This window comes from Bos indicus x Bos taurus, chromosome 17 (assembly GCF_003369695.1).
Source record: "Bos indicus x Bos taurus breed Angus x Brahman F1 hybrid chromosome 17, Bos_hybrid_MaternalHap_v2.0, whole genome shotgun sequence".
Lineage (NCBI taxonomy): Eukaryota > Metazoa > Chordata > Mammalia > Artiodactyla > Bovidae > Bos > Bos indicus x Bos taurus.
In genome coordinates, this window is record NC_040092.1 from 58191934 (window position 1) to 58218934 (window position 27001).

The following is a 27001-nucleotide window of genomic DNA, read 5'->3' on the forward strand; positions in this document are numbered from 1 at the left end:
GGGAGACAGAGGATGGGATGGTTGGATGGTATCACCGACTCAGTGGACATGAGTTTGGGCAAACCCAGGAGACAGGGAAGGACAGGGAAGCCTGGAGTGCTGCAGTCCATGGTGCTGCAAAGAGCTGGATGCGACTGAGCAACTGAACAACAACCTGGAAGAACTGAGTGATTAAAGACTTCAAGAAGAATTTTACAAGTGGAATTCCTCTTTGGGTGCTTTTATGTAGCTGTCCTGACCTTTTATATTCCTTGTCTGCTTCTCTACTGCTCTTCTTTTTAAAACAAACACTAAGAACCCAGGTAGGGGACTCCAGTACTAATTTAGGTTTGCAGAGTCCAAAAGTAGAAATAAAGGTGGCCCAAGGTCTTTGACCCTATTGTCTTCATGGTTATCCTCATGTTGACAAGTGTGCATTTCCAAATACATGTATTTAGGAGCACTGGAGATTTGGTGCGGGGTGGAAAAACTGTATTAACAATCAACATCAAGATTTGGACTGAAGTGAAACAGTCATCATCTCTAATTAGCTCAGGTCAGCACTGTTTCCTCTCTGGCCAGGCAGCCCCCAGGAGCAGGAGGCTTCTAGGACTGGGATTGGCCCAGTGGGGAGTGGGGAACCCCTGCTGAGAGACTCCAGAATGCTCAAGAGAAAACAGCACTGCGAAAGGGAAGGAGGTGACTGATTTAGACAGGAGGCTAATGACACAGAGCACTTCAATAGAGTTCTGCTGATTAAAAGCCTCAATAAATTGTTGCGCATATGGAATTAAAGCTTTGGTTGTTTTTGTAAAGTTACTGAATATTGTTCCCAGTTCAAGTGGACCCTTGGGTATTATTTCTTAATCCAGTTAAGCTCCTTTCTTGCTTGCAGACATGATCTATAGTTGAGTACAGTGGAGGATTTTAAAGTTGAAGTCACAAATGAGATGGCTCTTTTTTTAATTCAATGTATCTTTTATTTTTTTATTTTATGTAAATTTTTTAAATTTTATATTGGAATACAGTTGATTAACAATGTGTTTCAGATGTGCAACAAAGTGATTCCATTATATATACACATGTATCTGTTCTTTTTCAAATTCTTTTTTGGTATATATATTTTTTTAATATTTAATTGAAGGATAATTGCTTTACAATATTGTGTTGGTTTCTGCCATACACCAGCATGAATCAGCCATGTGCTGTGCTGTGCTTAGTCACTCAGTCATGTCCAACTCTTTGCGCCCACCAGGCTCCTCTGTCCATGGGGATTCTCCAGGCAAGAATGCTGGAGTGGGTTGCCATGCCCTCCTCCATGGGGGTCTTCCCAACCCAGGGATCGAACCCACGTCACCCACATTGCAGGCAGATTCTTTACCGTCTGTGCTGCCAGGGAAGCATAAATCAGCCATAGGTATATATACATTTGTCCCCTCCCTCGAATCTCCCTCCCACCTCCCATCCCATCCCACCCCTCCTAAGTTGTCATAGAGCTCTGGTTTGAGCTCCCTGAGTCATCCAGCACATTCCCACTGGCTATCTGTTTTACATATGGTAATGTGTATGTTTCCATGCTGTTCTCTCCACTCATCTCACCCTTTCCTTCCCTGCACTGTGTCCACAAGAATATCCCGTTGGTATATATATGCACCACAGCTTCTTTATCCACTCATCTGCCAGTGGACAAGATGGCTCTCTTTTTAATGGTTATTTAACAGCCAGTCAGTAATGATAATGATTTATTTAGACACCACATGTGTTGCACTGTATAATGGCTTTTCAGCTAAAATAATTCAAGTATTTGTATAGTCTTTGTGCCGATGTTGTTCTTTAACCTACTTCCTTTTCAATTTAGAATTTGTTTGGGGGGATATGAAGTCAGACTTCTGTTTCCATTGGTACAGATTCAGCTGATCTGAAGACTCCAGTAGGTGTTCTTCTGTCTCTCTGTTTGTTTTCTTTATACTTCTCCTAGTTAACAAAGGATATTCAGTGCCCTCTTAGTACATTCTTCAGTCAAGGAACATGAGTGTGTAATTTTTTAGAAGCACTTTCATAGGGTGGTTAGAGTTGATCACCCCCCAGATGAGAATGGCTAATGCTCAGGTATCCCAAATTAGCTTTACAAGTGTGAAGGCATAGAGTCTGGTTTATTTGTCCACCTTAGAATGGTCCTTATCATCTGGGAACTTGATGAACACCCACGCAGTCAGCTCGAGGAAGTAGGTAAGTTTTGTCTGCTTGAGAAAACCGATTCATTAATATACCCAATTATTTGAGTTTGACAGGGATCTGCTAGGCTTTGGGCATTCATTCAACCAATATATATTAGGTGACTAGTTAGGGACACAGACAGATGAAGTATTACAGGCAGAGAACTGAGCATCTTATGAGAGAGTATTCATACCCAGAATAATTCATTACAGTTGATAAATATTCTTGCCTAAACAATCCCATAGACAGAGGAGCCTAGTTGGCTACAGTCCATAGGGTCACAGAGTCAGACACAACTGAAATGACTTAGCACAGCATGGCACAAGTTATACACATGTGTGTGTGTGTGTATACATATGTTTATATTTATTTATATGTCATACTTCAGTATATATTAAAATATTAATATATAATCTATATTAGTATAGTTGGTATAATTAGTATAATCTATAATTAACATAATGTATTATATAATATATAAAAATATACATGTATTTTAAAGTGTGATACCATGAGAGTGTGTAAATACACTTCTTACCTTCATAGAGTTTACAGTAGTGCATGCATGCTAAATCACTTCAGTTGTGTCCAACTCTTTGTGACCACAAGGACTGTGGCCCACCAGGCGCCTCTGTCCATGGGATTTCCTAGGCAAGAGTGTGGAGTGGGTTGCCATTCCCTACTGCAGGGGATCTTCCCAACCAGGGGATCAAACCCACGACTCTTAAGTCTCCTGCATTGGGAGGCAGTTCCTTTACCACTTGCACCATCTCAGAAGCCCAGTCTAGTAGTAGAGGGGCAAATACTAGGAAATATAATGCGGGTTGATAGGTGCTCTGCTAAACGGGACTAAAAGCATAGAGAGCAGCTGATTTTGTCTCAGGAGGGCCAGGAAAAGCCTAGGTAGTTACAAATGGCTCTGTGACTATAACTGATACTGTACTGAGAGCTGAATTTTTGTCCTTAATGGAACGGTTTCAGTGGCATTAGTAGTCAAAATCGGTTACAATGTCTGTTTTCACTTCATAAACTTCCTAGTATAGAGAGGGGGAAGTTTCAAAACTTGAAAGATAGCTTTCAGTAGCAAAACTCAAATCCTTATAAAACAGATTAGAAGTGTATCTGTCTTGAGTGAAGCTCTCAATTTGTGAACTTGTAATCTTCACAGTATCCATGAAGCGAGAGGTCATAAGAAAATGTATGATTAATCAAATTCAGTATGATTAATCAAATTTGATGTATATATGCTGAGTTGGTTACCAAGAATAGCTATGTTAATCACAAATGACTTTTCTGTTCATTAAAGCAAGTCCCTAAGAATTTCAATTTGCCAGTACTTTTCAATTTTAGATCCTGAGCTATATCTGAATTCATCTGTGTTTATTTTTTCAATTCTACAGTTTAGATATTTTACAAATTCATCTTGGCCATCTCCCAAATAACCACAGTAGAAATGTCTTACTAGGCTGTGTTGGAGACTTGAGTTTCTTGGAATAAATCAGTGAAAGATGAGCAGTCTTCATTGTGTCCTATCAAGGATCCACACAGTTTTACTTTGCTCCACAATTTTGGTTTTCGACACACAGCAGCAAAACTGCAAAAAGGCTTTAAAGCCAACCACTGTATTCCCCTATTCATTTGTAGTAACTGACTTTGCTAGATGCCTTTTTAAAAATTCTGATCTTTAAAGATTTGTATCAAATTCTAAACTACAGAGAACTACTGTTACCCTTTGTGATCACATTTATACAGTTGAATATGACAAGGCAAATATCAAAATGTCTTTGTTCTTCCATTAACTTTATTACCTGCTTTATCCTCTCATGCTTCCAGATAGATCTCACCCCCACTCACGAAATAATAGGTGCTTTTGTCTTTACCTAGATCTGTCCCCTGAGCCCTGGGCTCTTCCCTTTCCAGACAGCCAAACCTGCTCCCACTCTTGGCTTAAAATTAATAACACAAAATGATTCTTCACTGTAACTAGTTTCAGTAGATGTGAAAAGAAGTAGACTATGCTTGGCATTACAGTCTGAGAACATAACTGTCCCCAATCCCTAGGAGAATAACTAATTTTCCCCTGAAAACAAAAGGAAAGGGGAAAAATCTGACCTGTGTTTTGATTCCAGGAACCTCTCAAAATATCATTACCATGTTATTTCCGCCGCCCCAGGTGACCATTGCTATTATTGAATACTCAGAATGCTGGCAGGCTGAATCTGTTTTTCAATTCTAGCTCATTGCACTGTGTGTGGTTCCTATGAATGCTTTTATTTAGTAGTCTGGAGACTTAGAAACTAATTTCTTTTGTTTTTCTTGGAAATGTGCAGTTTTATTTTTGTTTCTACACTGAGGTGGAAGCTATAAAATCTGCTAAACAAGTGCCAGGAAACTCAGCCTTAGGGTTGAACACAGCTTGGCGCAAAGGCTCCTGGTCTCATTTCAGGTGCGTGTGTAAAAAACTGCCTCTTCATCAGTTGAGTTGCTTTTCTCAAAATGCCTGGATAATACTGGCTTTAAAAAAAATAATGTGATTGTCTGATAGTCCTCCTTTTAGAAAAGTAGAGAAACTAATGTGTGAGGATATGCACCTGCTCCCGTTTCTGCAAAGCACTGCTTCTTAATTGGGGGACTTAAATTTCCTTTTATTTATTCTTTTACTCAGCTATAACTTAATGACTGTGAAAAGTACAGTTCTAAAGTGTACAGTTCAATATAGTTTTATTTATCCATTCTGTATCTAGATGTAGAAATAGAAATCTGTGAAACCCGCCACTCAAACCAAGAAGTGGAACAGATCCAATCCCCGACAATGTTTTCTCATGCGTCTTCCTTGTAAAAACACAGGAAGAAGTTCAAATGTAACCATTATTTTGCTTCTCTCACTATAGTTTTGCTTGTGCTTGAAGTTTATACAAATAACACCATTGAGTCTGACGTTTTTCCAGTAGTAAGTCTGTGAGATCCACCCATGTTCCATGTGGAGTTCTACATCCTATGTAGCCCGCCACTGTGTGAATATATTGTAAATTACTTTATTACCACATGCTTGGGTGTCCCAAGTGGTGCTCATAGAACCTGTCTGTGAATGCGGGAGACATAAGAGACACGGGTTTGATCCCTGGGTCAGAAAGATCCCCTGGAGGAGGGCATGGCAACCCACTCCAGTATTTTTGCCTGGAGAATCCCATGGATCCCATGTAGCCTGGTGGGGCTAGAGTCCACAGGGTTGCTAAGAGTCAGACACGACTGAAGTGACTTAGCATGTATGCACCACTTGCTCAGGTAGGGTGTGTCAGTAAGTTACAAACTCAGAGGGTCTTGTCATGTCAGTTTTGTAACTTAGCAATAAGTTAGAGTGTCCCTTACCAATAAGAAAGAGTGTCATTGCTTCCCTGGGCTTAAGCACATGTTTGGTTAAAAAATATATTATTTTGAATATTTCAAGGCATTATCTGGGCACCCCATCCCGTCTTGTGTGAGGAACACTTACTCCAGAGCATTATGGTTCCAGAAACCATAATGTGCAGAAAGGTAAAAAATCTGTGCATTAAGGTAGGCATCCTGTGACCCAATCTATTATTTGTGGTTCTCCTCAAGAACAATCTACTTCTGTTCACTGAAAACTTGTTAAGACTTAGCAGTCCTTATGAGCTTTCTAAGTAAAATTCAACTAAGAGTTTGCTACAGTAGCTTATTAAGCCTTTACTACATGCTAATGATTCTCTTCATGCCTTCTGAATTAAGACACAGGAAATAATTTTACACACAGAAGCACACCCTATGCTGATGTTTGATTCCCAGAAACACGATACTGGTATTACTTAGAAAAATCAGTAAGTCAGAAACCCAAGTGAGGCAGAAGGTGATAAACACAGTCTGCTCAACTACTCATAGGGTCGAGTGGGGGCTAATCCCATGTCTTTATAAGGTCAAAGGAAGGTTCTTCTTTCAGACCAGTTGGTTAACTTTGGCTAGAAATCTTCTGTTATAGAATATCTAGACCCCACCATACTGGCATTGAAATACGCAGACTTGAGTATATAGTCAAATTACCGTGAGTAAAATCATCCCAAACAGTAAACGTTGAAGATGGTCCATTATCTGAGTCCCAAGTCATTAATGCTTTTTGGAACTATTGGGATTGCTGTTCACGGCTATTTGAAGGTCTTTTCTTCCGTGAGCTTGCTAGTGAACATAATGGAAGTTTCTCTCTAGTTCTTGCCACTTATTGTGAACAATCCCCATCCTCCTTCCACAAAATTGAGAGACGCTTGCATCATTCACAGGTGGCAGAAATGGAAGGTTAAAAATGAAATAGTCCCATTGTGTTAATAAAAACAAGGCGAGACAAAACTGATTGCTTAGCTGGGTGACTGTTTTCCCACTAAAGATGAATCACTCAGTTCATTTAGTATGTAGCCATCCAGTGTAGTTTCTGCTATAGGAATAGTGTGTCTATGAAAACAACCACCTGGAAAAGTTTGTTTTAGGAATTACAGTGGAAAACTAGAATTCATACTGTTTGATACAAGTAATGTTTTGGCTGTTTGGTTTGATTTTGTTTGGTCAGAAGTAAACGCTGAACTGGATTGTACAATTTCACCAAATCTCTGGCAGAAGACAGAAGTATGTGAAATAGACTTATAAACACACCCTTGAGGGTACAAGGGATGCAGCAACTACTCTGTGATCTCTCTGCTACTTTTCTTGCCTCAATGTTGTGTGTTTTTCCTAAGCTCTCTAAAGGGTAAATATTTTTCATAGTTCTCTGAAGTTGAACTCTCCACAAGGATTTCCTCTGAGTCACTGATAAATCTATGGCATTCTAAATCCCCTTGAATAAATCTCTTTATATTTGTAACAGAATCAAAGCAGTAAAAATTTCATGAGGCTTGTTAGAAACACTATTTATAACCAACATCAGACATGATGAGGTTCGTATGAGTTCTCATGAAATTATGGCATTATCTCATATAAATGTTGGAATGTTTTATTTTTCCACCATCTTCTGTTCTGGCCTTTCATAAATAAGAAAGAGTGAATGAATGAATTCCTATCATAATTGAAAGTGAAAGTCACTCAGTCATGTCTGACTCATTGCGACCCCATGGACTGTAGCCCGCCAGGCTCCTCTATCCATGAGATTTCCTCTCAGGCAAGAATACTGAAGTGGGTTGCCATTTCCTTCTCCAGGGGATCTTCCCAACCCAGGGCTTGAACCCACGTCTCCTGCGTTGGCAGGTGGATTCTTTACCACTGAGCCCAAAAATGGCAGTGAAGTGAAGTGAAAGTCACTCAATCATGTCCGACTTTTTGTGACCCCATGGACTATACAGTCCATGGAATTCTCCCTTCTCCAGGGGATCTTCCCAACCCAGGGATTGAACCCAGGTCTCCCACATTGCAGGTGGATTCTTTACCAGCTGAGCCACAAGGAAAGCCCAAGAATACTGGAGTGGGTAGTCTATCCCTTCTCCAGTGGATCTTCCCAACCCAAGAATTGAATGGGGTCTCCTGCATTGCAGGCGGATTCTTTACCAACTGAGCTATCCGGGGTGAAAGATACAATACTCGCATGTTATTATTCAGGCTTTACCATTAGGATATGAGCTTCTCTGCCTAGGAAGAAGAGTTTTGAAATGAGTTACTTAATCCTGGCTGTAGTGCATATGTGGATGTTAATGTTGAATACATAAAGACCTCATCAAAAGCATGTGGACTTACTCTGTAGAATTCAGAGGAGAGCAGACGTGTAGCCCTTCCCTAGGGAATTGATAGACCAAATAATCTGCCTATTATTCTATTCTGTAGAACATTTTAAGTCTTCTTACCATGTTTTAGCATCTTTAGGTAATGTTCTATTGTGAAAAATCTCAGTTTCAACCCAGCCTTTTTTGTTCTAATATAAACAGATTTGTTTATTTGAATATGAGCATTTATCCTTTTCCCCTGGATTTATAGCCTTGTATTGCTAACCAGACTAACAGAGTTTTTCTCCTGGGTCCTCAATAATTTCCATAGCTGTCAGTGAATACAGTGAGATTTTTTTTTCTAGGCTTTCCAGTTGTTTTCAAATAACTTATTACACAGTTTAGCTATTTTCACATGTCTTCTCAGAATGCAGTTAAGTGTTTAATAAATTACTACTTTCTCTGCTGACTGCTTTTGCATGAAAGTACTACAGAAATCCAGTAAATGGAAAATAAGGCTATGAGCTGAGGGAAAAGCTGTTTCCTTAAATGTGAATCCTGGAACTAGACATATTTCTCCCTAGTCAGTTGAGAGGTACAAAGAAAAGAATGAACAGCAAAATAAACATGGGGAGAAGAGCTGGCCCTGGTATATACAGCATCACGTGCCTGTAGATTCATATAATAAAGTGGGTCTCCTTAGAAGGCCGGCTTGACTAGGTTGGCTTTGCCACTTGATTATCATGGGGAAAAAAATCTGCTGCTACTTATGCTAACATCTCCATTCCCAATAGCCTCAAAATCAGAGTCTTCAAAGCAATGTTAACCGTGGCTTTTTTTTTTTTTTGGCGGCGTATGGAATCTTAGCTCCCTGACCAGGGATTGAACCCAGGCCCCAACAGTGAAAGCACCGCCAGGGAATTCCCAACGATGGGTTTTGTTTGTTTGTTTGTTTGTTTGTTTGTTTTAAGAGCATCTGGAAGAAAGAGCCCTGTCTTCAGATCTCTTTTAATGAGAACCAATAATTTTCTGTATCAGCATTACCATTTACATGGCACGAATTTTAACTGACCTTGTCCTAGTTTATCCAGGTCCTCTGTGGTAAACGATTTACCCCCAAACTTTCAATTAGCTGTGTTAAAGAAACCTTAAGATGGGATGGACAGTGATGGCCACACTTGGGTTTTGCAGATCCTGTGAAAGCACCTGGCAGCTCCTTACAGGCACCAGCCGATTTACCATTGGCGATAAGCACCGCACCACCATCCTCCCAGGTGGGTGCCTCTGCTGCTGCTGCACCGCCTCCCTATCAGCTCATCAGCCTTCCACCACACCTAGAAACCCTTGGCATCCAGGAGGATCCTCAAGACTACCTCTTGCTAATCAACTGTCAAAGCAAGAAGCCTGAACCCACCAGGTAAACCATGTGTGGTGCCTGTGCGTGCATACACTCAGGCCTCTCACCTTGAAACTTTTCTAACCCTGATTTGAAGGCTTAAACCATCTATAGAAGGTCATCTCTTAGGCTTACACTTCAGGGTGATGTTCTTCCGCTAATGATTTCTGATATTGAGGAGATTTTATTGAAGAAACAGATTGTTGATCATTTTTTGGCAAAGAACACTCATGCCTTCATGGCTTTTTTTGGAAATCTGTCTCCTGGGTCTTAGTCTTTGTACGGACTCACAGTGTTACTTGCTTAACAGATGTCACTGATTTATAAATGGTGATCTTGCTCCATTTCTTATGTGATTGTAAACCAGCCAAGGGTCATCTTTTGTTTCTGAAGAAGGAGAAGAATACCTACTGCTAGAAGATTTTGCAAGCAAAACGATTCCATTGCAGTGAGTGTGTTGTGGTTGCTTTGAATCTGTGTGAGAAATTAATCACACAGGTAAAATCCCAATACAGCAAATTCTATGGATTAAACAAATCAGATGTTACTGAAATTTGGCAAAATCAAATATATTGCTAAAAACATTGAAACTTTCAAATCTTCACATCTGGCAATGAAGCAGAGCTTACCACATGCCTTGACTTAACAGATTTTTAAGTAGAATGAAGTATGTGGGTTTCAGCGCTTGACCCAAAGTATAAAACCTTTCCCCAAGCTCTTGGTTTCCCTGTCACCTTTTTTTTTTTTTAATGCCCCCGTTTTTTAAGTCTTTATGGAATTTGTTACGATATTGTTTCTGTTTTCTGTTTTGGTTTTTTGGCCGCTAGGCGGCATGTGGGATCTTAGTTCCCTAACTAGGAATCAAACCTGCACTCCCTGCGTTGGAAGGTAAAGTTCACCACTGGCCCACCAAGGAATTCCCTCCCTGTCATCTTTATCTCTGCTCCCAGACCCCTCTCTTCTTCTAATTATATTTTAATTTGGTTATTCTTCTCATTTGATGTTGATAACTGGATGGCTGGAAGTAATCATGAGAGTTGAGGCAGAAACATGATCAGGATGCCTGTGATACCATTAACAGCTGTATGACACCTAGTAATGTTGTTGTTTTTCAGTCGCTGAGTCATGTCCGACTCTTTGCGACCCTATGAACTGCGTCATGCCAGGCTTCCCTGTCTCACTATCTCCCTGAGTTTGCTCAAACTCATGACCATTTGAATCAGTGATGCCATCCAACCATCTCATTCTCTGTCATGCCTTTCTCCTTTTGCCCTCAATCTTTCCCAGAACTAGTAATATTGGGTATATTTCTTGTGTTAATTTGCATTATTTAAGGAGGATGCGAATTGCATTGAAATGTGATATTTTTTAAACATATTAGACTCCAGAATTATTTTTGTAACAAAAAAAGATTTTTTTTCATGTAGGAAATGACTGTTATTGGACCCTAGGATCATACAAACTCCTTGTTCAAAAATTTTTATATAGAATTTGTTAAGATCCATGAATTAGTTTCTGAGAACCATTCCCTGGGATAGAAGAAGAAGCTCACAAACCTTCCAAAGATACGTTTCTATATATTTGTTATAATGGGATTTTACCTGTAAAAGTAGACAAAAAATTATAAATCATCACAAGTTAATAATATAAAATTCTAACTTGATTTTGCTTGTTTGCTGTGAGAATTTAAAATTATACACTCGCAACTTTGTTGTATATGCTACTAACTAAGATTTTATTTTAGGGAACTCCACAATTATTTTTCCGTATCTGCCTTTTTAAAAGCCAAAAGCTAAGTGACAGTACATTTTCTTTTATATAGTGTCTTTCATCAATCTCACTGGTATCACGGCTTTCCTATTGTCACAGAAATTATGCTCAAAATCGTTACTCTCATATATTTTGTATCTGTATTTTGCAAAAGTGACAGTTCAGTGCAAATATTTGTGAAGTATCCACTATGAGCTCACTGTTTCACTAGGCTCTACGAAGGTACAAACTAATGCCATAAGATACAGCCCCCTCAGGTGCAGTCACCTTCGGAGTTTCAGAGTAAAGCATGAAGGTACTTACAGATGAAGGCAAGATGTGAGCATTGCCTTAGAACTATGTTTGTCCTGCAAGACTGAGCTCAGACCTCTGCTCCTCCAGGAGACCTTCCCCCAGACACCCAGGCAGGATTAAATGTCTCTGGGTTTTCACAGCATCCCAGGTATGCCTCCATGTCTCCCAGAATCGGAAGTAACTTGCTAGCTGCATTTATTCTCCATTAAACTCTAAACCAGTCAAGGACAGGGAACTTAGTACTCATTGCACCTCTAGCTTCCTCTTCACATTTGAATTAAATGAAATGCATATTTTAGAATATGGGTTAGAAATTCCTAGAAAGGACAGTGCATATGTTTTCAAGATGGAGGGCGAGACGCTTCCTAAGAGGAGTAGGCTTTGAACCATACGTAGTTGGTGGCAGGAGACAGTCATGAAAAAGGAGTGAAGGGGTCCACTGAGGAACCAGTAGGTGGTAAGATTGGACATACAAGCTGGAACCAGGCTATTAATAGTAGCCTCAGTACCAAGTAGAGTAGTTTGTAGGCTTTTTGTAGTTCCCGTAGACTGTAGGAACTCTTAACAGGATTTTCTCTGAGTTAGATGAGTGACATGAAAACCAGGTTTTGAAAATATTGACCTTCCAACAGTCTTGGTCCTGTGGATGGTACCATGGACACATTGGAAGAGGGAGAAACTAGAGGAAAGACGTTTACTGAGGAAGGTCCAGTGTTGGAGATTTCAGCAGAGACCCAGACGTGAACTTGGGTGGTGACAGTGGGAACAGAGAAGGGGAATAGATAACTTGAGTAGAAAGAAGGACTTTGTGCCCAAGCAATGGTGGTGATCAGAGAGAATGAATCAAAGCTGATGGGGTTCCAAATTTAGACAATTCAGATAAAGACGTTTCTTGTCAAGGCAAGTCAGAAGGGGCCACCAATTTGAGAAGTAAGTTGAGTTTGATGTACACATGAGCAAGGGAACTCTGGGATAAGCAAATGGAAATAAATTTGAACTGTTTGCAGATATGGGACTCAGAGTTTGGTGAGAAGATGGGAGTCGTCAGCATTCAGTAGAGATGAAGTTACAGGAAAGGAGGATTTCTTAATGGTGTGTGCGGTAAAGACTTAGAGGACTATTTCCTGATAGCCACTTCCAGGTGGACATATAGGAAAAAAGGGTTGATCAGTGAAACAAGGGCATAATCAGTGAGGAAGAAGGAAAGTCAGGATATTGCAGTCAAGTTCCTGTGATACTGGGCGAGAGGGGAGAATTTCAGTGAATAAATGCAATACCCCATGCCAGATGTTACCAAGATGTCAGGAAGATATGCCCTTGAAAAGAACTATCACAAGTTACTATTTTTTAAATACTGAGTTTAAGTTCCTCCAGGACTTTGAACAACACACACAGGTAGTTAAGGTATCTAGTTTAGCATTAAGGAAGGACAAACACCCTGGTATTGGTAGCATTTTGACTTACTCCCAAATTTTGTGATACCACAAAATACAGAGACTGAAAATGCGCCCAAAGTATAAAAGACACTCTAATGAAATTTCTTAAGGTGAATTATTGTTTGGAATTGGCTAACCCCATGGCTTGTATTTTGATCCTTTGATCCTATGACATTGGCTAAATATCTGTTAAAGAAAATTAGTAGAAAGGAAGATACACAGAACCTATTGCGTTGACACCTTGTAGATCACACTGAATTCATTCAATACCAGGTCATCGTTAGGTTTGACAACAGAGTGCCACAGGGGAGCTAAAGAGCTAAGGATCACCTTGATAAACTATTGGTATGAAGTTTTTGCATGCTCTTCAGAGGAAATGCTTTTCCCAGTGTCTTAATCATTTACCTTCCTCTGAGTTTTGTACCTTTCTAATTCCAGTGCTTCAGGAATTGTGGTTTTATGTGTGGAATTCATAGGTGGAGTTGAGGGTGTGGGAAGGTACAGAAAAGGAATTAGGGAGAATGCTTTTGGTTTTGTGGTGGCGGTATTGTTATCTGGTGCATAATCGTAAAAAACTCAGGAACATTCGTGCTTCCAATTGGATGGATCACACACACCAAAAAATCGAATGAGAAAAAGCCATGGATTTTGATTGCTAAGCTAGAAGTATATTAACTAAAATGTAGTCCTAGGTCTTCACCGTGTTTTCTCTTCTGTCATTAACCATTTTTATTTAGAACACACGCTGATTCTGCAAAATCCACCTCTTCGGAAACCGACTGCAATGATAACGTCCCTTCTCATAAAAACCCCGCTTCCTCCCAGAGCAAACATGGAGTGAACGGCTTTTTCCAGCAGCACATGATGTACGACTCTCCACCGTCTCGCGCTGCATCCCTCTCCGTAGACTCCAGCCTTTACAACCTGCCCCGCAGTTACTCCCACGACGTTTTACCAAAGGTGTCTCCATCGAGTACCGAAGCAGATGGAGAACTGTATGTTTTTAACACCCCGTCTGGGACCTCGAGCGTGGAGCCTCAAATGAGGCATGTATCTATTAGTTATGACATTCCTCCAACACCTGGTAATACTTACCAGATTCCACGAACATTTCCAGAAGGCACCTTGGGGCAGACGTCAAAGCTAGACACTATTCCAGATATTCCTCCACCTCGGCCACCGAAACCGCATCCGGCTCATGACCGATCTCCTGTGGACACGTGTAGCATCACACGCACGGCCTCGGACACTGACAGCAGTTACTGTATCCCAACAGCCGGGCTGCCGCCCTCACGTAGCAATACAATTTCCACTGTGGATCTGAACAAATTGCGAAAAGGTCAGCACCCATTGGCTTCTGCCGGGTTAGAGGTTAATGGTAGAAAATCTCTTTTTTTTTTTTTAACATTTTCTCCTGCAGTTTTTGTTTGGTTTTGTGTTTTTCCCCCCAAGATGTTTTATTTGTTTTACTTATTTATTTTTTAATTTTTTTTGCTGCACTTTGTGGCAGGTGGGATCTTAGTTCCCCCACCAGGGGTCGAACCTGTGACCCAGGCACTGGAAGCCGGGAGCCTTAATCACTGGACCACCAGAGAAGTCCCCAAAACCTCTTTTTGTTCTTGGAAGCAAAGTGTGATGTTAAAAGACAGTCCCTTTTTCCTTCAGCGCTGCAGGTATCTACTGAGATACCAAAGGTGTCAGAGTCTCAGTAAATACTGGAAAGTATGTTTGTGTGTTCGGCATGTGCCTCTATGCGTGTTTTGCTGTAAGGGAAGAAGAGGAGGAGTTTTACATCCCTGAAGAAGTATGGCCTTAGTAATATTTTAGGCTTCAGGAAGCCTGCAGCCCTCTTTCTCCCTTTCTCTGTATCCTGGGTGAGCAGACCCGTGGGGCAGAGGAACAGGAAATGGACCAGCCACAAAGCCTTGCCGGGTCATGCCCTTTCCTGTATTTGTGTCCTGGTACGGCCACTGCTGTGTTACATCTGTTTGGCTTTGTTTCCTTCCTTCCCTTATCAACAGTTTTTACACTGTGTCTACCAGGTGGTACTCAGGGCTCTGTTGGTTTCCTTCCCAGATAACAGTTTTTACACTGTGTCTGCCAGTTGGTACTCAGTTCCAATCAAGTCATTCTGCTTTTTATTTGGTTTTATTTATTTTTAAAGCTGTTAATAATCTTCCCTCCCCTTACCCCTAGTCATTTTACCAATTTCTGTACCGTTGAATCTCAGTTAGATTTTGAGGTTCTTAGAGATCTGAAAATTAAAAAAAAAAAAAAGTTTAAAAGGCACAGACCCTAAAAACTATGTGCTGCTGACACTTTTGGATTTCATGATAGAGTTATCCAGTTGTTTTAAAGAAGATGAAGATCTGATGTGTTGTGAATGGTGCTTGTACCAATACTTGTCTAGCCATTCAGTACCAATTTCTAACTTAGTCCTCGAAGTGGCTGTAATGTATCTTGAGGTAGTTATAAGTTAGTGAGGTGTCAGTTGGACCCAAGGGTACAAAAGATGAGGAAGTAGAAGTATTTCTTTTTCCATCTTTAGATAACCTGTCTCAGTGCTATAATCAAATACCAGTACTGGTTAGCCTGTAAGTGTCTGCATTTTCTAGTTATTTTATGTTTCAATTCAAGATATTTTTCTTTGTGAGCATCCTCTTTAAAATTTATGTGTGTGAAGCATGAATACCTGAAAAGAGAGAGAGAAGGTCATGCCTGCTTACCCTGAGAACTGGCAGAGATGGGGAGAAAATTGATAGTTTGTTCTCTGTTTCAGATGCTAGTTCTCAAGACTGCTATGATACTCCACGAACATTTCCAAGTGATAGATCTAGTTCACTCGAAGGCTTCCACAACCATTTTGTAAGTATAATTGACCTTGGCATCATCAATTGTATTTCATTGTCCAAACCTTTACACGTAGGGCCTGGAGACTAAATGAGATCCTGAAATAAAAGTCCCTTCAGATCCACATGAATAGGCATGACTTACAAATATGTTTTCCCGTTTGACAACAGTTCTTGCTTATTAAAAGAAATGCCTGTGTGTTTTAGAAAATCAAAAACATATTGACAGCGGGAAGTGTATCAAGTGAAGAACTGGATGAAAATTACGTGCCCATGAATCCCAACTCTCCACCACGACAACATTCCAGCAGTTTCACAGAACCAATTCAGGAAGCAAATTATGTTCCAATGACTCCAGGGACATTTGACTTTTCTTCATTTGGAATGCAAGTGCCTCCTCCCGCTCATATGGGCTTCAGGTCCAGCCCCAAGACCCCTCCCAGAAGGCCAGTTCCTGTTGCAGACTGTGAACCACCCCCTGTGGATCGAAACCTCAAACCAGACAGAAAAGGTAAGGAGAGTATGGCATGGCAAAAGGAGCAGGGGTCGCCAGTTTAGATCCGCATTTAACTGTCATTAAATCCAAAACGGAATCAGGACTAGTAATTCAAAAGTATTTCACATTACCTTAGTCATCCACTTGTTTTAGTGGTATTCCTTTTTAGAGAATAATAATTGTTATGTCCTATGTTGATGCTGTATGATTTTAAGTCTCCTATCTCTAGAGCAGAGGTTACAAACTAAAACATTCACCAGGATTGGCAAGCAGCGTCAGATAGTTAGGAAAAACTGAAATGCCCTTGCTCCATCCAAATGGAGTAATTAACCATTGCCTGGCGGCAGCCCTTTGTGAACTTGTGAAATTAACATAGCTCCTAGAGGAAACTATTCTGATTATCAAAAGAAGTCCAAAGTTGGGGGTTCTACTTATATTATCTTTTGATTTCTAAGCTGTACTAGCTAATTTAATTATTTGAAACAACAGAACAGAATATTGCAGACCATACCACACACTTTTACAAGCTAAATATGGTCTTTTCTTCCCTTTGGTAACCTCTTCTCCAGAGTATTTGATATCAAAGCAGACTTGAGATTATTAGTGCACTTGACGTCATTCTTTAAGAACAGCAAGGTTGCTTGTATACTCTTTGTATTCTGTTCGTATAACAACTTCTGAAAAATGATTCTGCCTTGGCTGGGGTATAAGCAAATGCTTCTCTTCTATTCTTTTGTCCTGGGCTTCTTAAGTAACATTAAATTCTAAGGTGGCATGGTTTGTCAAGAACTCGATGTAAAAGAAACTTTTCAGCCAAAATGGTCATATATACCCATGTTTTTAAATTTTGGATTCAAGTGGTTAAAACCAGCATGCTGCTGGTGTGATTTAATCTTGGCAACCAAATAAGTTAGTATGTTGGTGGTGGGATGCGGGGCACCATCTCTGGGGCATCCAGCACATTTGAAAAGTCTCATATGCTGTATGTAGATTTTTTAAAAGCATGTTAATGTTTGTGTAAACTTCTCATTAACCTGGCCTTGGATCTTTAATAGTTATTCTAGTTAAGTTCCCGGTGTGGGAAATAGAGACTGAGAGTGCGATATATCTTCAAGAGAATGAGCTTTATTTTGTTCTGCTGTTAAGAAAATGAACAGAGAAAGTGAGTGGCAGCTGAGACAGTGCTCGGCGGCTGTCGCTTTGTCCTGCCTTCCCTGCATTTCTGTCCTCTGGAAGGTCTTTGATCCTCCTTGCTTCTCCCTCACATTCTTCCCTTCTTTCCCGTTTTCTTTGTTGCTGCCCCGTGGCTGCTTTTTATGGGCCCTCACAGCTTCCACGTCCCCTGCAAATTGCCTTGTTCATTATTGACTTACCAGCTTGCTCAGCCACCGTCGGATGGGTCTCATTTGTCTGTCCACACTATGGATTTGGAGGCCAGCCCACGTGCAGGCCGCCTTTGGGTCAAGTGCCCATCTTCGATCAGACAGCTGGTCAGTCCGTCGGTCGTGTGCCACACCCCTGGCCATCCACACGGCCCTGGCAGCAGGGCCATGATCGGGGCTGGCTGGTTTAGAAAGGGCGTGAGCGTCCCAGGCTTTTTATGTGATAACTTCTCTTCTTGTTTCTCTTGGTCTTCATTTGCTTTAAAATCTATTTAGACATCACTAGTCATTTTATTCTTTGCCTACAACAAACATATGTTTGGGCATGGATAGATTTGTAATTGCGCCTGCAGATAGTGGAAGGATTAAGATGGAAGTGTTATTGAACTCTGAAATCAGAGATCCTCATTTTAACGCTCAACCGATTCTTTTCTTGTTTTCCTCTAAATTATTGCACATGAGCAGCAGATCGCTAGCTTTTGACACCAGATGGAACGGTTTTATATGCTGAGGTCCCTACATAACTATGGAGGTGGAGTAGTTTGGGTGAGGGACAGAGCCATTAGTCCTTCGGGCTTTGCTCCCTTCTGGCTCAGGAGAGCACAGCTTGAAAATTCCCAGTGTATTTCATGGTTCATGGTTCCATGTGGTAAGCACAACACAGAAAAGATTCCTATTGATATGGAAAAGTTGCAGGATCATAGTGAAACATACGTAAAAACATACGCTTTTAGTATCATCTAGGTCTGACAGAGTTCATGGACCCTGCATGCATTATGGTGTATATTACTTTATGTACAGAGCATAATGATATGGCATGTGTACTATACATCATATGTATTACATGTATGCATAATTATACCTCCCTATGTATGTAGTGAAAGTACTATTATGTTCTAGTACATGAGAGATTATCCTAGTCCTCTGACCCAACCTATGGTGACTCTACTATAGAACAGAACAAAGTAGATTCCTTAGTTACTTTTAAAGATTCTGTTTCGTCTTTAAAAAATGAGCTGAGGGACTTCCCTTGTGGCCCTGTGGTTAGTACACTGTGCTTTCACTGTTGAAGGCCTGAGTTCAATCTCTGGTAGGGTAACTAAGAGCCCACAAGTTACATGGCACAGCAGGAAAAACAAATAAGCTGAATTATTAAAAGACAGTCCTGAGCTCATGGGTCAGATGGCTGATTTGGCATCCTTGCTTAGATACCAAATGAACTAAAAAAGCACCCAGAATAAAATTTCCACATAGTTTTTGACAAAGAAAATAAGAAAAAAAGGAGAACAGGTTTAGCAAAACAATAAAGAGGTTACTAAAGTCATAGTAATTTAAAAAAAATAAGAAGTGTTTTTTGGGTACCAGTTCCATCAGTCCCCAGCTGTGAGCCTTGGTCAAGTCCCTTGGCCCTCAGGGACTTGGTTTCCTCATCTGTAAAATGGGGATAACAAATCTACCTTGCTTACCTCAAAAAGTTTCCATGATAGTTAGTAAATGTGCACATGCTGTGCTGAGTTGCTTTGGTCATCTCTGACTCTGAGACCCCATGGACTGTAGTCTGCCAGGCTCCTCTGTCCATGGGATTGTCCAGGCAAGAATATTGGAGTGGATTGCCATGCCCTCCTCCAGGGGATCTCCCCATCCAGGAAAACTGTCGTGCATTGGCAGGAGGGTTCTTTACCACTAGTACTACCTGGAAATACTGCATGCAAATAGAAAAAAAAAACTGTGTTTTGCTGTTCTGTAGCACTGCTCTACTTTTGAAAATTAATATATGAGAGGAAGCATGGGAAAGTATTTAATCCTGCAGGGCACACGTTATCAACTCACTTTTTAGAAAGTTATAGCTATTTGAGAAAAACGTTTTAATATTCAGATCTTAGAGAAAAGTTTATCCTTAAAATCTTAAACTGTAGAGATTTCCTTGGTCCAGTGGTTAAGACCTCACTTTCCAACGCGGGAGTGTGGGTTCAATCCCTGGTTGGGAAACTAAGATTTCATATGCCTCAGGACTAAAAAAGAATCAAAACAGAAGCAATATTGTACCAAATTCAATAAAGACTTTAAAATACTTTTTTTTTTAAGTTAATTGGCATACATTTAAAAACAAAAACTTAACCTATAAAACTGTCCTGAAATTTTTCTCACTGTGTACAGTATCTCATGAGTCTGTTTTCGTTTCAGATTTTGTGACATCAGATATATGACTCAATCGTTATTCTAGTATCTCTTATTAACTAAACCTCATAATAAGCAAACCTAGCTCTATAAAATACAGCTTCCTTAGTTTCAAAACTCAATATAACCAATTCAACACCCAATATAACCAGTTTCTGTGATTGTGTTTTTGGGAAGGGCCTACACTGGGTGAGTGACATCCTAGTCTTGTTTATATCCCCAATTACAGATGGCAGCTGCTGTAATTAACTCATCTGTAGTTAACAGATGAAGTTTTCAAATACTTCCGAGTAATTGAAGCTGCAGAAATACATACGTGTTTTAAACACTTACATTTAATGTATTTTCATGGATCCTTTATCCATCACCCAACTGTAGTAGCTATATTTTCACCCATACTATTTCTGTCACAACAATAGTTTTTCTGAGCCATGCCTTATGTATTAATAGAGGAGAAAATCATCATTTACATGTATTGTATTAAATATTAGGAAAGCAGAGGAGTCATTGGAAATGCAGGACAAATTCTGTTTTGATTGCTTCAATTGGAACTTTCGTATTTTAATGGAAAAGCAATTTTGTAAAGTTGGGGAAATTGCTGTGAAATATTGTGATTTCTCTTAAAATAAGTCCTTACATAAACCTACCAGCTTTCATCCCTGCACTTCACTAGGCTCATTCAGTCTCGTTCTGACATGATATATTAATAGCAGCTGTTCAAGCCTCAGATATGCTGTCTTTTTATTTTGTTTCGTTTGGCTTTGCCCATTTGTGGCTTTCTACAGTAGTTCTGACCACTAGTTGTACTGGTTTTTCACAAAAGTGGTGTGAGGTTATTTCTGGTGTTTCTGGACATAAGTTTGGTTAAAGTATCTTCATGTCTGGCTGGATCTTCACTTTGGTGTAGGAAGCACCCAGAAGACGTATTGAGCAGCTTCCCTAGGTAGATCCTTTTGGCACAGTGGTATCTTAGATAATATTTTTTTCAAGGGAGCTTCTAAAGAAGTTTTTTGAATGTTGTTAAAAATTAACATGCTTTTTTAAGGATGGTGTTTGTACTATAATACATATTTGAAAGATGGATAAATGAATGACACCAGTAAATATAAGCAAGTATTAAGGTTTGACTCAAGTCAGGTTTGTGGATTGATGGTTACAGTTTAGAGGACATGAGTATAGAGGGCATATTTACAGCACAGCCTCTGCCTTTGGGCTTTTTTTCCTTTTCCTGACCTTCCATTATGATGCCTCAGCAGGTAAATGCATCTCCATCTGCAATGCAGGAGCCCCAAGATCGATCTCTGGGTTGGGAAGATCCTCTGGAGGAGGAAATGGCAACCCACTCCAGTATTCTTGCCTGGGAAATCCCATGGACAGAGAAGCCTGGCAGGCTACAGTTTATGGGGTCCCAAAAAAGTTGGACACAACTGAGCAACTAATGCTCTCCAGTATAATTACCACAATTATAGTCCCCTTTGTATAAGACCATTCAAACAAGTGTAAAAGTTTTTCAGTGTGCTACCTTGGTTACTTCTTGGAATTAACAGAGACTAATAATATTATGAATTATTTTTCTTCTTTCTTGGTTTTTGAGATGCCTACTGGAAATAGTAGCATCATCTTTGAAACTTCAGATGAGTAAACAGGCTAAGTTAAACCTATAATGATAGAGAAAATAAATTTTCCACTTTGAGTTGAATCTAGGTAAGTAAAAATAATACTTGAGTTTTCTCTGGGAGTCCAGTGGTGAAGACTCCTTGCTCCCAATGCAAGGGACACAGGTTTGATCCCTGGTTGGGGAACTAATATCCTGCATACCCTGTGGTGCAATGAAAAAAAAAATTAATAAAAAGCAATTTAAAATAAAATAATACTTAATCGTGTGTGGACTTTTCAAAAAGTATTGCATTTGCTTCTTTGAATCTTGACACCTCGTATGACTGACTGCCTTGACCATATTTGGAATGATCCACTTATAAAACAACATTCAGTTGTTTTTGTTTTTTTCCTCTTCCAAGACAAACACAAAATTATAACATTGATCAGATTAAACTCCACTATCAGATTAAGCTTTAAGAGATCAACAGTTCATCAAAACAGATTGAAGGGTCTCCCAATGACAGACTATACCTTCCGATAGGTCTGAGGTCTTAAAGCGGAAGGAAGAAAGGGTAATTTAGAAGCCCCCAGTTTACTGGAGGAGGTAGAAGAGTAAACACATTATCATAATTAGCACAGAAAGGCACTGTGGTTGAGGTAAGCTCTTGGCACTGTTAGCTCCCTCCTCCGAGGAAAGTCTGAGAGGACGAATGGCAATTAAATGATGATAGATGATCTTCTAGTTAGAATCAGCAGCGTACCAGGGGGAACATAGGACTGGCTTGGGTGGGAGGGAGGAAGTTAAGAATGCAGGAAGGAATGCCAAAGGCCTGGCAGGTGCTGGCTCCTGGGGGCTCTAATAGTCCATGCTAATGAGTTCGGGCTTTATTCTGAGAATGCAACTGAAAGGTTTTAGGGAGGCAAGTAACATACTCAGATTAGCCTCTAGAAAGTTGATTCTAAGATTTAAGGCTATGATAGGGGGGAAATGGTATTTTTTTAATGTACAATGTTATACAATCATACTGCTGCTTCAGTGTCTTCTTTAAAGAGTGCTTTGCCAGGTTTTCAATACCCAGGGTTCTAGAAGCCTTACTTTAGAGATGATCAGACAGAAAGGCATTAACAAAAGTCCTTTTTGTGGTTCTCATTGCTGCCTCCAGTCAGGGACCTAGAATGATTTTTTTTTACAAGCTTGGAGGGCACTTGAAGTATAGATGGAGGTTATTTAGCCATACGATGTGAGTTCATCATTTTCTGAAAAACAAACCAGGTAAGTAAATAAAGTGCACATTAAAAATGGAAGGAAGAGCTTCAGACTTCAGATTTTGTCATTTTCTTGGCTGCATGAAAACAAACTATCGTCACTGTAAATAGAAATTAAAATTGATATAGGGAGATTAGAGAGAAAGTGAAATCTATAGTAACTCCTAAGAGATCTGCCTCAGCAAGTGAAGAGAGAGGAAGCAAAGCAGATGCATGCTGGGTTGGAGAAGCTAAATTCCATTTTTGAACATGTAGTGTGAAAGCCTGCAGAACCTCCATGTGGGGGTGGCCTTGTCAATATGCAAATAAGGATCCTGGAGTAGATCTGAATCAGAAGTTAAGATTTACCAATTTGTGTTACCAATGAGGGGGCCGATCACACGATCCAGAGATTGACAATCCTGGATGAGATTGTTCTAATCTATAAGGGTTAGATTAGAAATGGTGCAATGGGGATTTCACCAGTAGTCAGTACTGTTTGCTAAACAAAATGTGTCAGTTCACTTTCTTTGTTCAAAACTAATCTAGCTAAAGCCCACTTCTGATTGCCTTGGATTTAAAGGCTGAGGCTCAGATGAGTCATTGTTAACCCTCAGAATTTGAGAATAGTGTATCCTCAAAGTTGGTTCATTCTTTTGCCTTTACTTTAGTATTCTTATTTCTTACTCTTTATTTTTACTTAAGTAATCAGAGAAACATTCAAATAAATGTTTGCCTGCAGGCAGAGAGGAGAGTACATATACTTTGGATTTTTCTCCTTTCTCTCCTCATAAGTATTGGGTTGGTCAGAAGGTTCAGAACCTGAATGAACCCAATCATATTGAGCCATCATTTGAGTATCACTTTCATTTTCATTTCAGTCTGCCTGCCAATGCAGGAGATGAGGGTTTAATTCCTGAGTTGGGAAGAAGATCCCCTGGAGAAGGGAATGGCAACCCACTGCAGGATTCTTGCCTGGAAAATCCCATGGACAGAGGACCCTGGCAGGCTAGAGTCCATGAGGTCACAAAGAGTGGGAGATGACTGAGAGACTAACACTTGGATTTCTGTCTGGAATGTAAATGTCAGATTGAGCCAGGCAATAGAAATACAAAGAAATGAAGCTACCAAAATGCCTAAGTGACTAGGTTCAATTCAGGACATTTTCACCTTTAGACATTTGTCTTAAAATCAACCTGAATTGTTGCATGGAGTAGAAAATACATGTAAATTTTATAAATGCTCTGTAAAAAAAAATTCACTTAATAAAGTATTCTTCTATGAAGACAACTAAAGAGTACCTTTGAGAGTACCTGTGAATTAGGGAATTTTCCTGTTTTATAAGCTAGAAAATCATATTTTCAAAAATTTGTAGATTTCGGTCAGTGAGGTGCTAGCTATCAGTGTTGAATCAGCAAACTAATTTTGCCATCTAATATAATAAATGTCAACTCAGTTTTGTAAATGCCAAGAAAAAAAGAGAATTTGGTGTCATTGAGAATAAAGTAGTTTAAATCCTGATTGAAATGACATTGCTACCCCAGCATCTCCAGGCTGAATTTCAGTGGGAAAAGCATGAGCCCACTTGCTGGGTGGTAAGCCTGTACTTTTCACAAGGCTTTTCAGCAGCACTTGTACATGGCAGAAATTAAATGGAGGGGGGGGGGGCGGGGGCAGGGAGATAGCGACTGAATTTATGCTCACCAATTCTCAAATTAAAACTTGGGAATTTGCTGGTGATCCAGTGGTTAGGACTGTGTGCCCTCGCCACCAAGGGTGTAGATTCAGTCCCTGGTTGGGGAACTGCAAGCTGCGTGACTAAAAAGCCAAAAAAAACAATTCTCACATTAAATCAGGTAATCAGCAGTTCCGGAATCTAGACATCTAATCCTTACAAAATGGCATCCCAGGGAGCCACTGAGTATCCAGGAGAAAGGAAGGCTGGTCTTGATTTTGACTTTGGATTTGCAGACATTATAGCGTTGCTTCTCTAGAAGGGTGCTTTCAGGAGATGGGGGAGTAGTCAGCTAAAGGTTTTTAGAACACTTCCATCAAATTAAGAAAGTAGGCCTTGGTATTTTCGTATGAGACACCAGACTTCAAAGAAAAGATGTACTTGCTGCCTCACTGTGCGGTTTTATCATTTTTTTCTTCAATCCAGTTTTCAAAGACATGTTAGAAGAAAAACTAACATGGCACATATTTTTCCTCCATTCCTCCAAATAAAGATAACAACTAACTAGGTGGTTATGTCACTAAAACCCTACCATCTTTTATAACATTTTGCTTATGACATTGTTGCATGCAACTTTCTGGTTCCTGTGGTTTTAAGCATGAATGATATGCAGTAGCAAGACTGAAATAGTCTGCACAAACAAACTTTGCTGATGCTTTTGAGATGTAATGTTTCTGCTCAGGGCTCTGTTGCTTTTTTACAGAATCCATTTTTTTTTCCAATTAAAAAAATAACATTATATTAAGAGAGTCTTCTTTTTACCAATTAGGTCAAAGTCCTAAAATTTTAAGACCCAAACCCCATGGTTTAGAGCGAACTGATTCACAAACCATAGGTGACTTTGCTACAAGAAGAAAGGGTATGTACTTTAGCACCGCATGCTGGATGGGGTGTTGGGAATTTATTTATTCTGTGATTTTTTTTTTCCTTTAAAAGTAAAAAAGAGTCTTAAATTCTATTACTGTTGGAAATAAAACTTACCAGCATATACTTTCTAAAGTGAATGCTTCCCATAATATACAATGAGTCTATTTGTTATGCCATTAACAGCAGCATGTTAAATATTTGATCATGTATGATGTTCAGTCTTGTCCTTTCGCATTATTCTTTTAACCTTTTAGACATCAGTACAGTGATTTCTTTAAGCTTGTGAACTGCTAGTGAGTTCCAACCGCCTCCTGTATTTATGTATAATGTATATATTCTGTTCTGAGACAATATACAATCATTTCCATGGATTCACTATTTTATGCCATTACTTAGAATTTGACAGCTAAACTGCTATTTGTCTTTGGGCTTTAAAAAAGTGAAACATCAGAGTGAAAGAAATGCTTTCAGTAAGCACAGTATTCTGTACATGTCCATCTTAAGAGCACAGATGAACAAAATTATTTTAACTCGAACTGAAACCAATGTAGCCTTCAGAAAAGCACATTGAATTTTTTTGTATTTGAGTTGACAAGAATGCTGTGGCATAAGCCTCATTAAATCTACATGATCCTGTAAAATGGCTACCTATTTTATAGTTTGAAGGTAATTATAACTTGGCATTTCAAAGTACATACATATGGACAAAGGCTGGAGGAGGGATACTGAGAAAAAAATGAAATCTTAACTATAAAATGTTTACCTAATTATGTTTAAATAGTCTCCTAAATTATAATGAATATTAACAGATAATATTGTTATAGTTCTTTTTCTGAATTCCTGGAATCTGAATCTTACTTTGAGGGCAAAGAGCTCTGTGGTATATACTAGCAGAGTAGTTAATTCTTGCAGTAATTGATTGCAATAATGGGGTAAGTTAGTGAAGACCTCTTACAAATAAAGCTAATAAGAATATTAGCATTTATTTTTACTTAATAGAGGACATTGTTGGTTAAAGGAAGCTAAAAATTTGAGGTAGTTGTTTAATTTTACGGCCTTTCTCAGATCTGAGTTTGAGTATAAAGATGTAATTATTGCTTTGTTTTATTTGCTTCCAGACTTAATTTCAAATTAATTTCAAAACTTTAATCATTGATTCCTTTTTCAGTTTTTGGTTTTAGCAAAGTGTTGTGTTTATTGCTTTCGAAACATCATTTTGTATGTAAAGTTGCACAGCTCATACTTCAGTGTGGATAATGAAGAACATTTTTACATAGAAAATTAAACCTCTGTGTTTGACGATATAACATTAGTAGGAAAAATAAAATAAGGAAATAATGAAAATTATAAATCAAATAACTATGAAGGAATTGTGCCACATTACTCTTTCTTGTTCTCATTAAGTTTATAGTCATAAAATATTTACTTCAATTAAGAACCAACATGTAATAATAGAGCTTTATTTAGACTTTCAGTAAACAGTCAGGAAATTATCTAATTTAGCTTCTGTCACTAATGTTTTAGCTGTGTAACCTTGGAGAAATCACATAACATCTGTGAGCTTCTTTTCATGTGAAAACTAGCCAGCTCTAGGTGTACTCTGGCTATAGTAGAGGTATAGACAGAAGGTCATGTTTTCCAAATTTCTGTGTACTAAAATCTCATTTTCTCTCTCTTGTTTCAGTCAAGCCAGCACCTTTAGAAATAAAACCTTTGCCAGAATGGGAAGAATTACAAGCCCCAGTTAGATCTCCCATCACTAGGAGTTTTGCTCGAGAGTAAGTCTTTGTATAAAATTCATAGCTCAATTGTTCTTTGTAATGGAAAGTACCTAAAACAGTGGTTCCCAAAGGATGGTCTGGGGA

General features: G+C 39.4%; 1 protein-coding gene across 10 annotated transcripts in view; it reads left to right on the forward strand.

Annotated features, from left to right (window-relative positions):
• GAB1 (GRB2 associated binding protein 1) overlaps positions 1 to 27001 on the forward strand; it is a 128015-nt gene that overhangs the window by 93620 nt on the left and 7394 nt on the right. For 3 of the 10 annotated variants that reach the window (XM_027567418.1, XM_027567422.1, XM_027567423.1), the window contains exons 3-9: positions 9081 to 9306; positions 9653 to 9733; positions 13523 to 14124; positions 15565 to 15650; positions 15842 to 16145; positions 25039 to 25128; positions 26821 to 26914. In XM_027567418.1, the coding sequence (XP_027423219.1) occupies positions 9081 to 9306; positions 9653 to 9733; positions 13523 to 14124; positions 15565 to 15650; positions 15842 to 16145; positions 25039 to 25128; positions 26821 to 26914 (1483 nt within the window). The remainder of the gene's footprint in view (positions 1 to 9080; positions 9307 to 9652; positions 9734 to 13522; positions 14125 to 15564; positions 15651 to 15841; positions 16146 to 25038; positions 25129 to 26820; positions 26915 to 27001) is intronic. The other 7 variants (XM_027567421.1, XM_027567427.1, XM_027567428.1 and 4 more) reach the window with 3 other exon arrangements.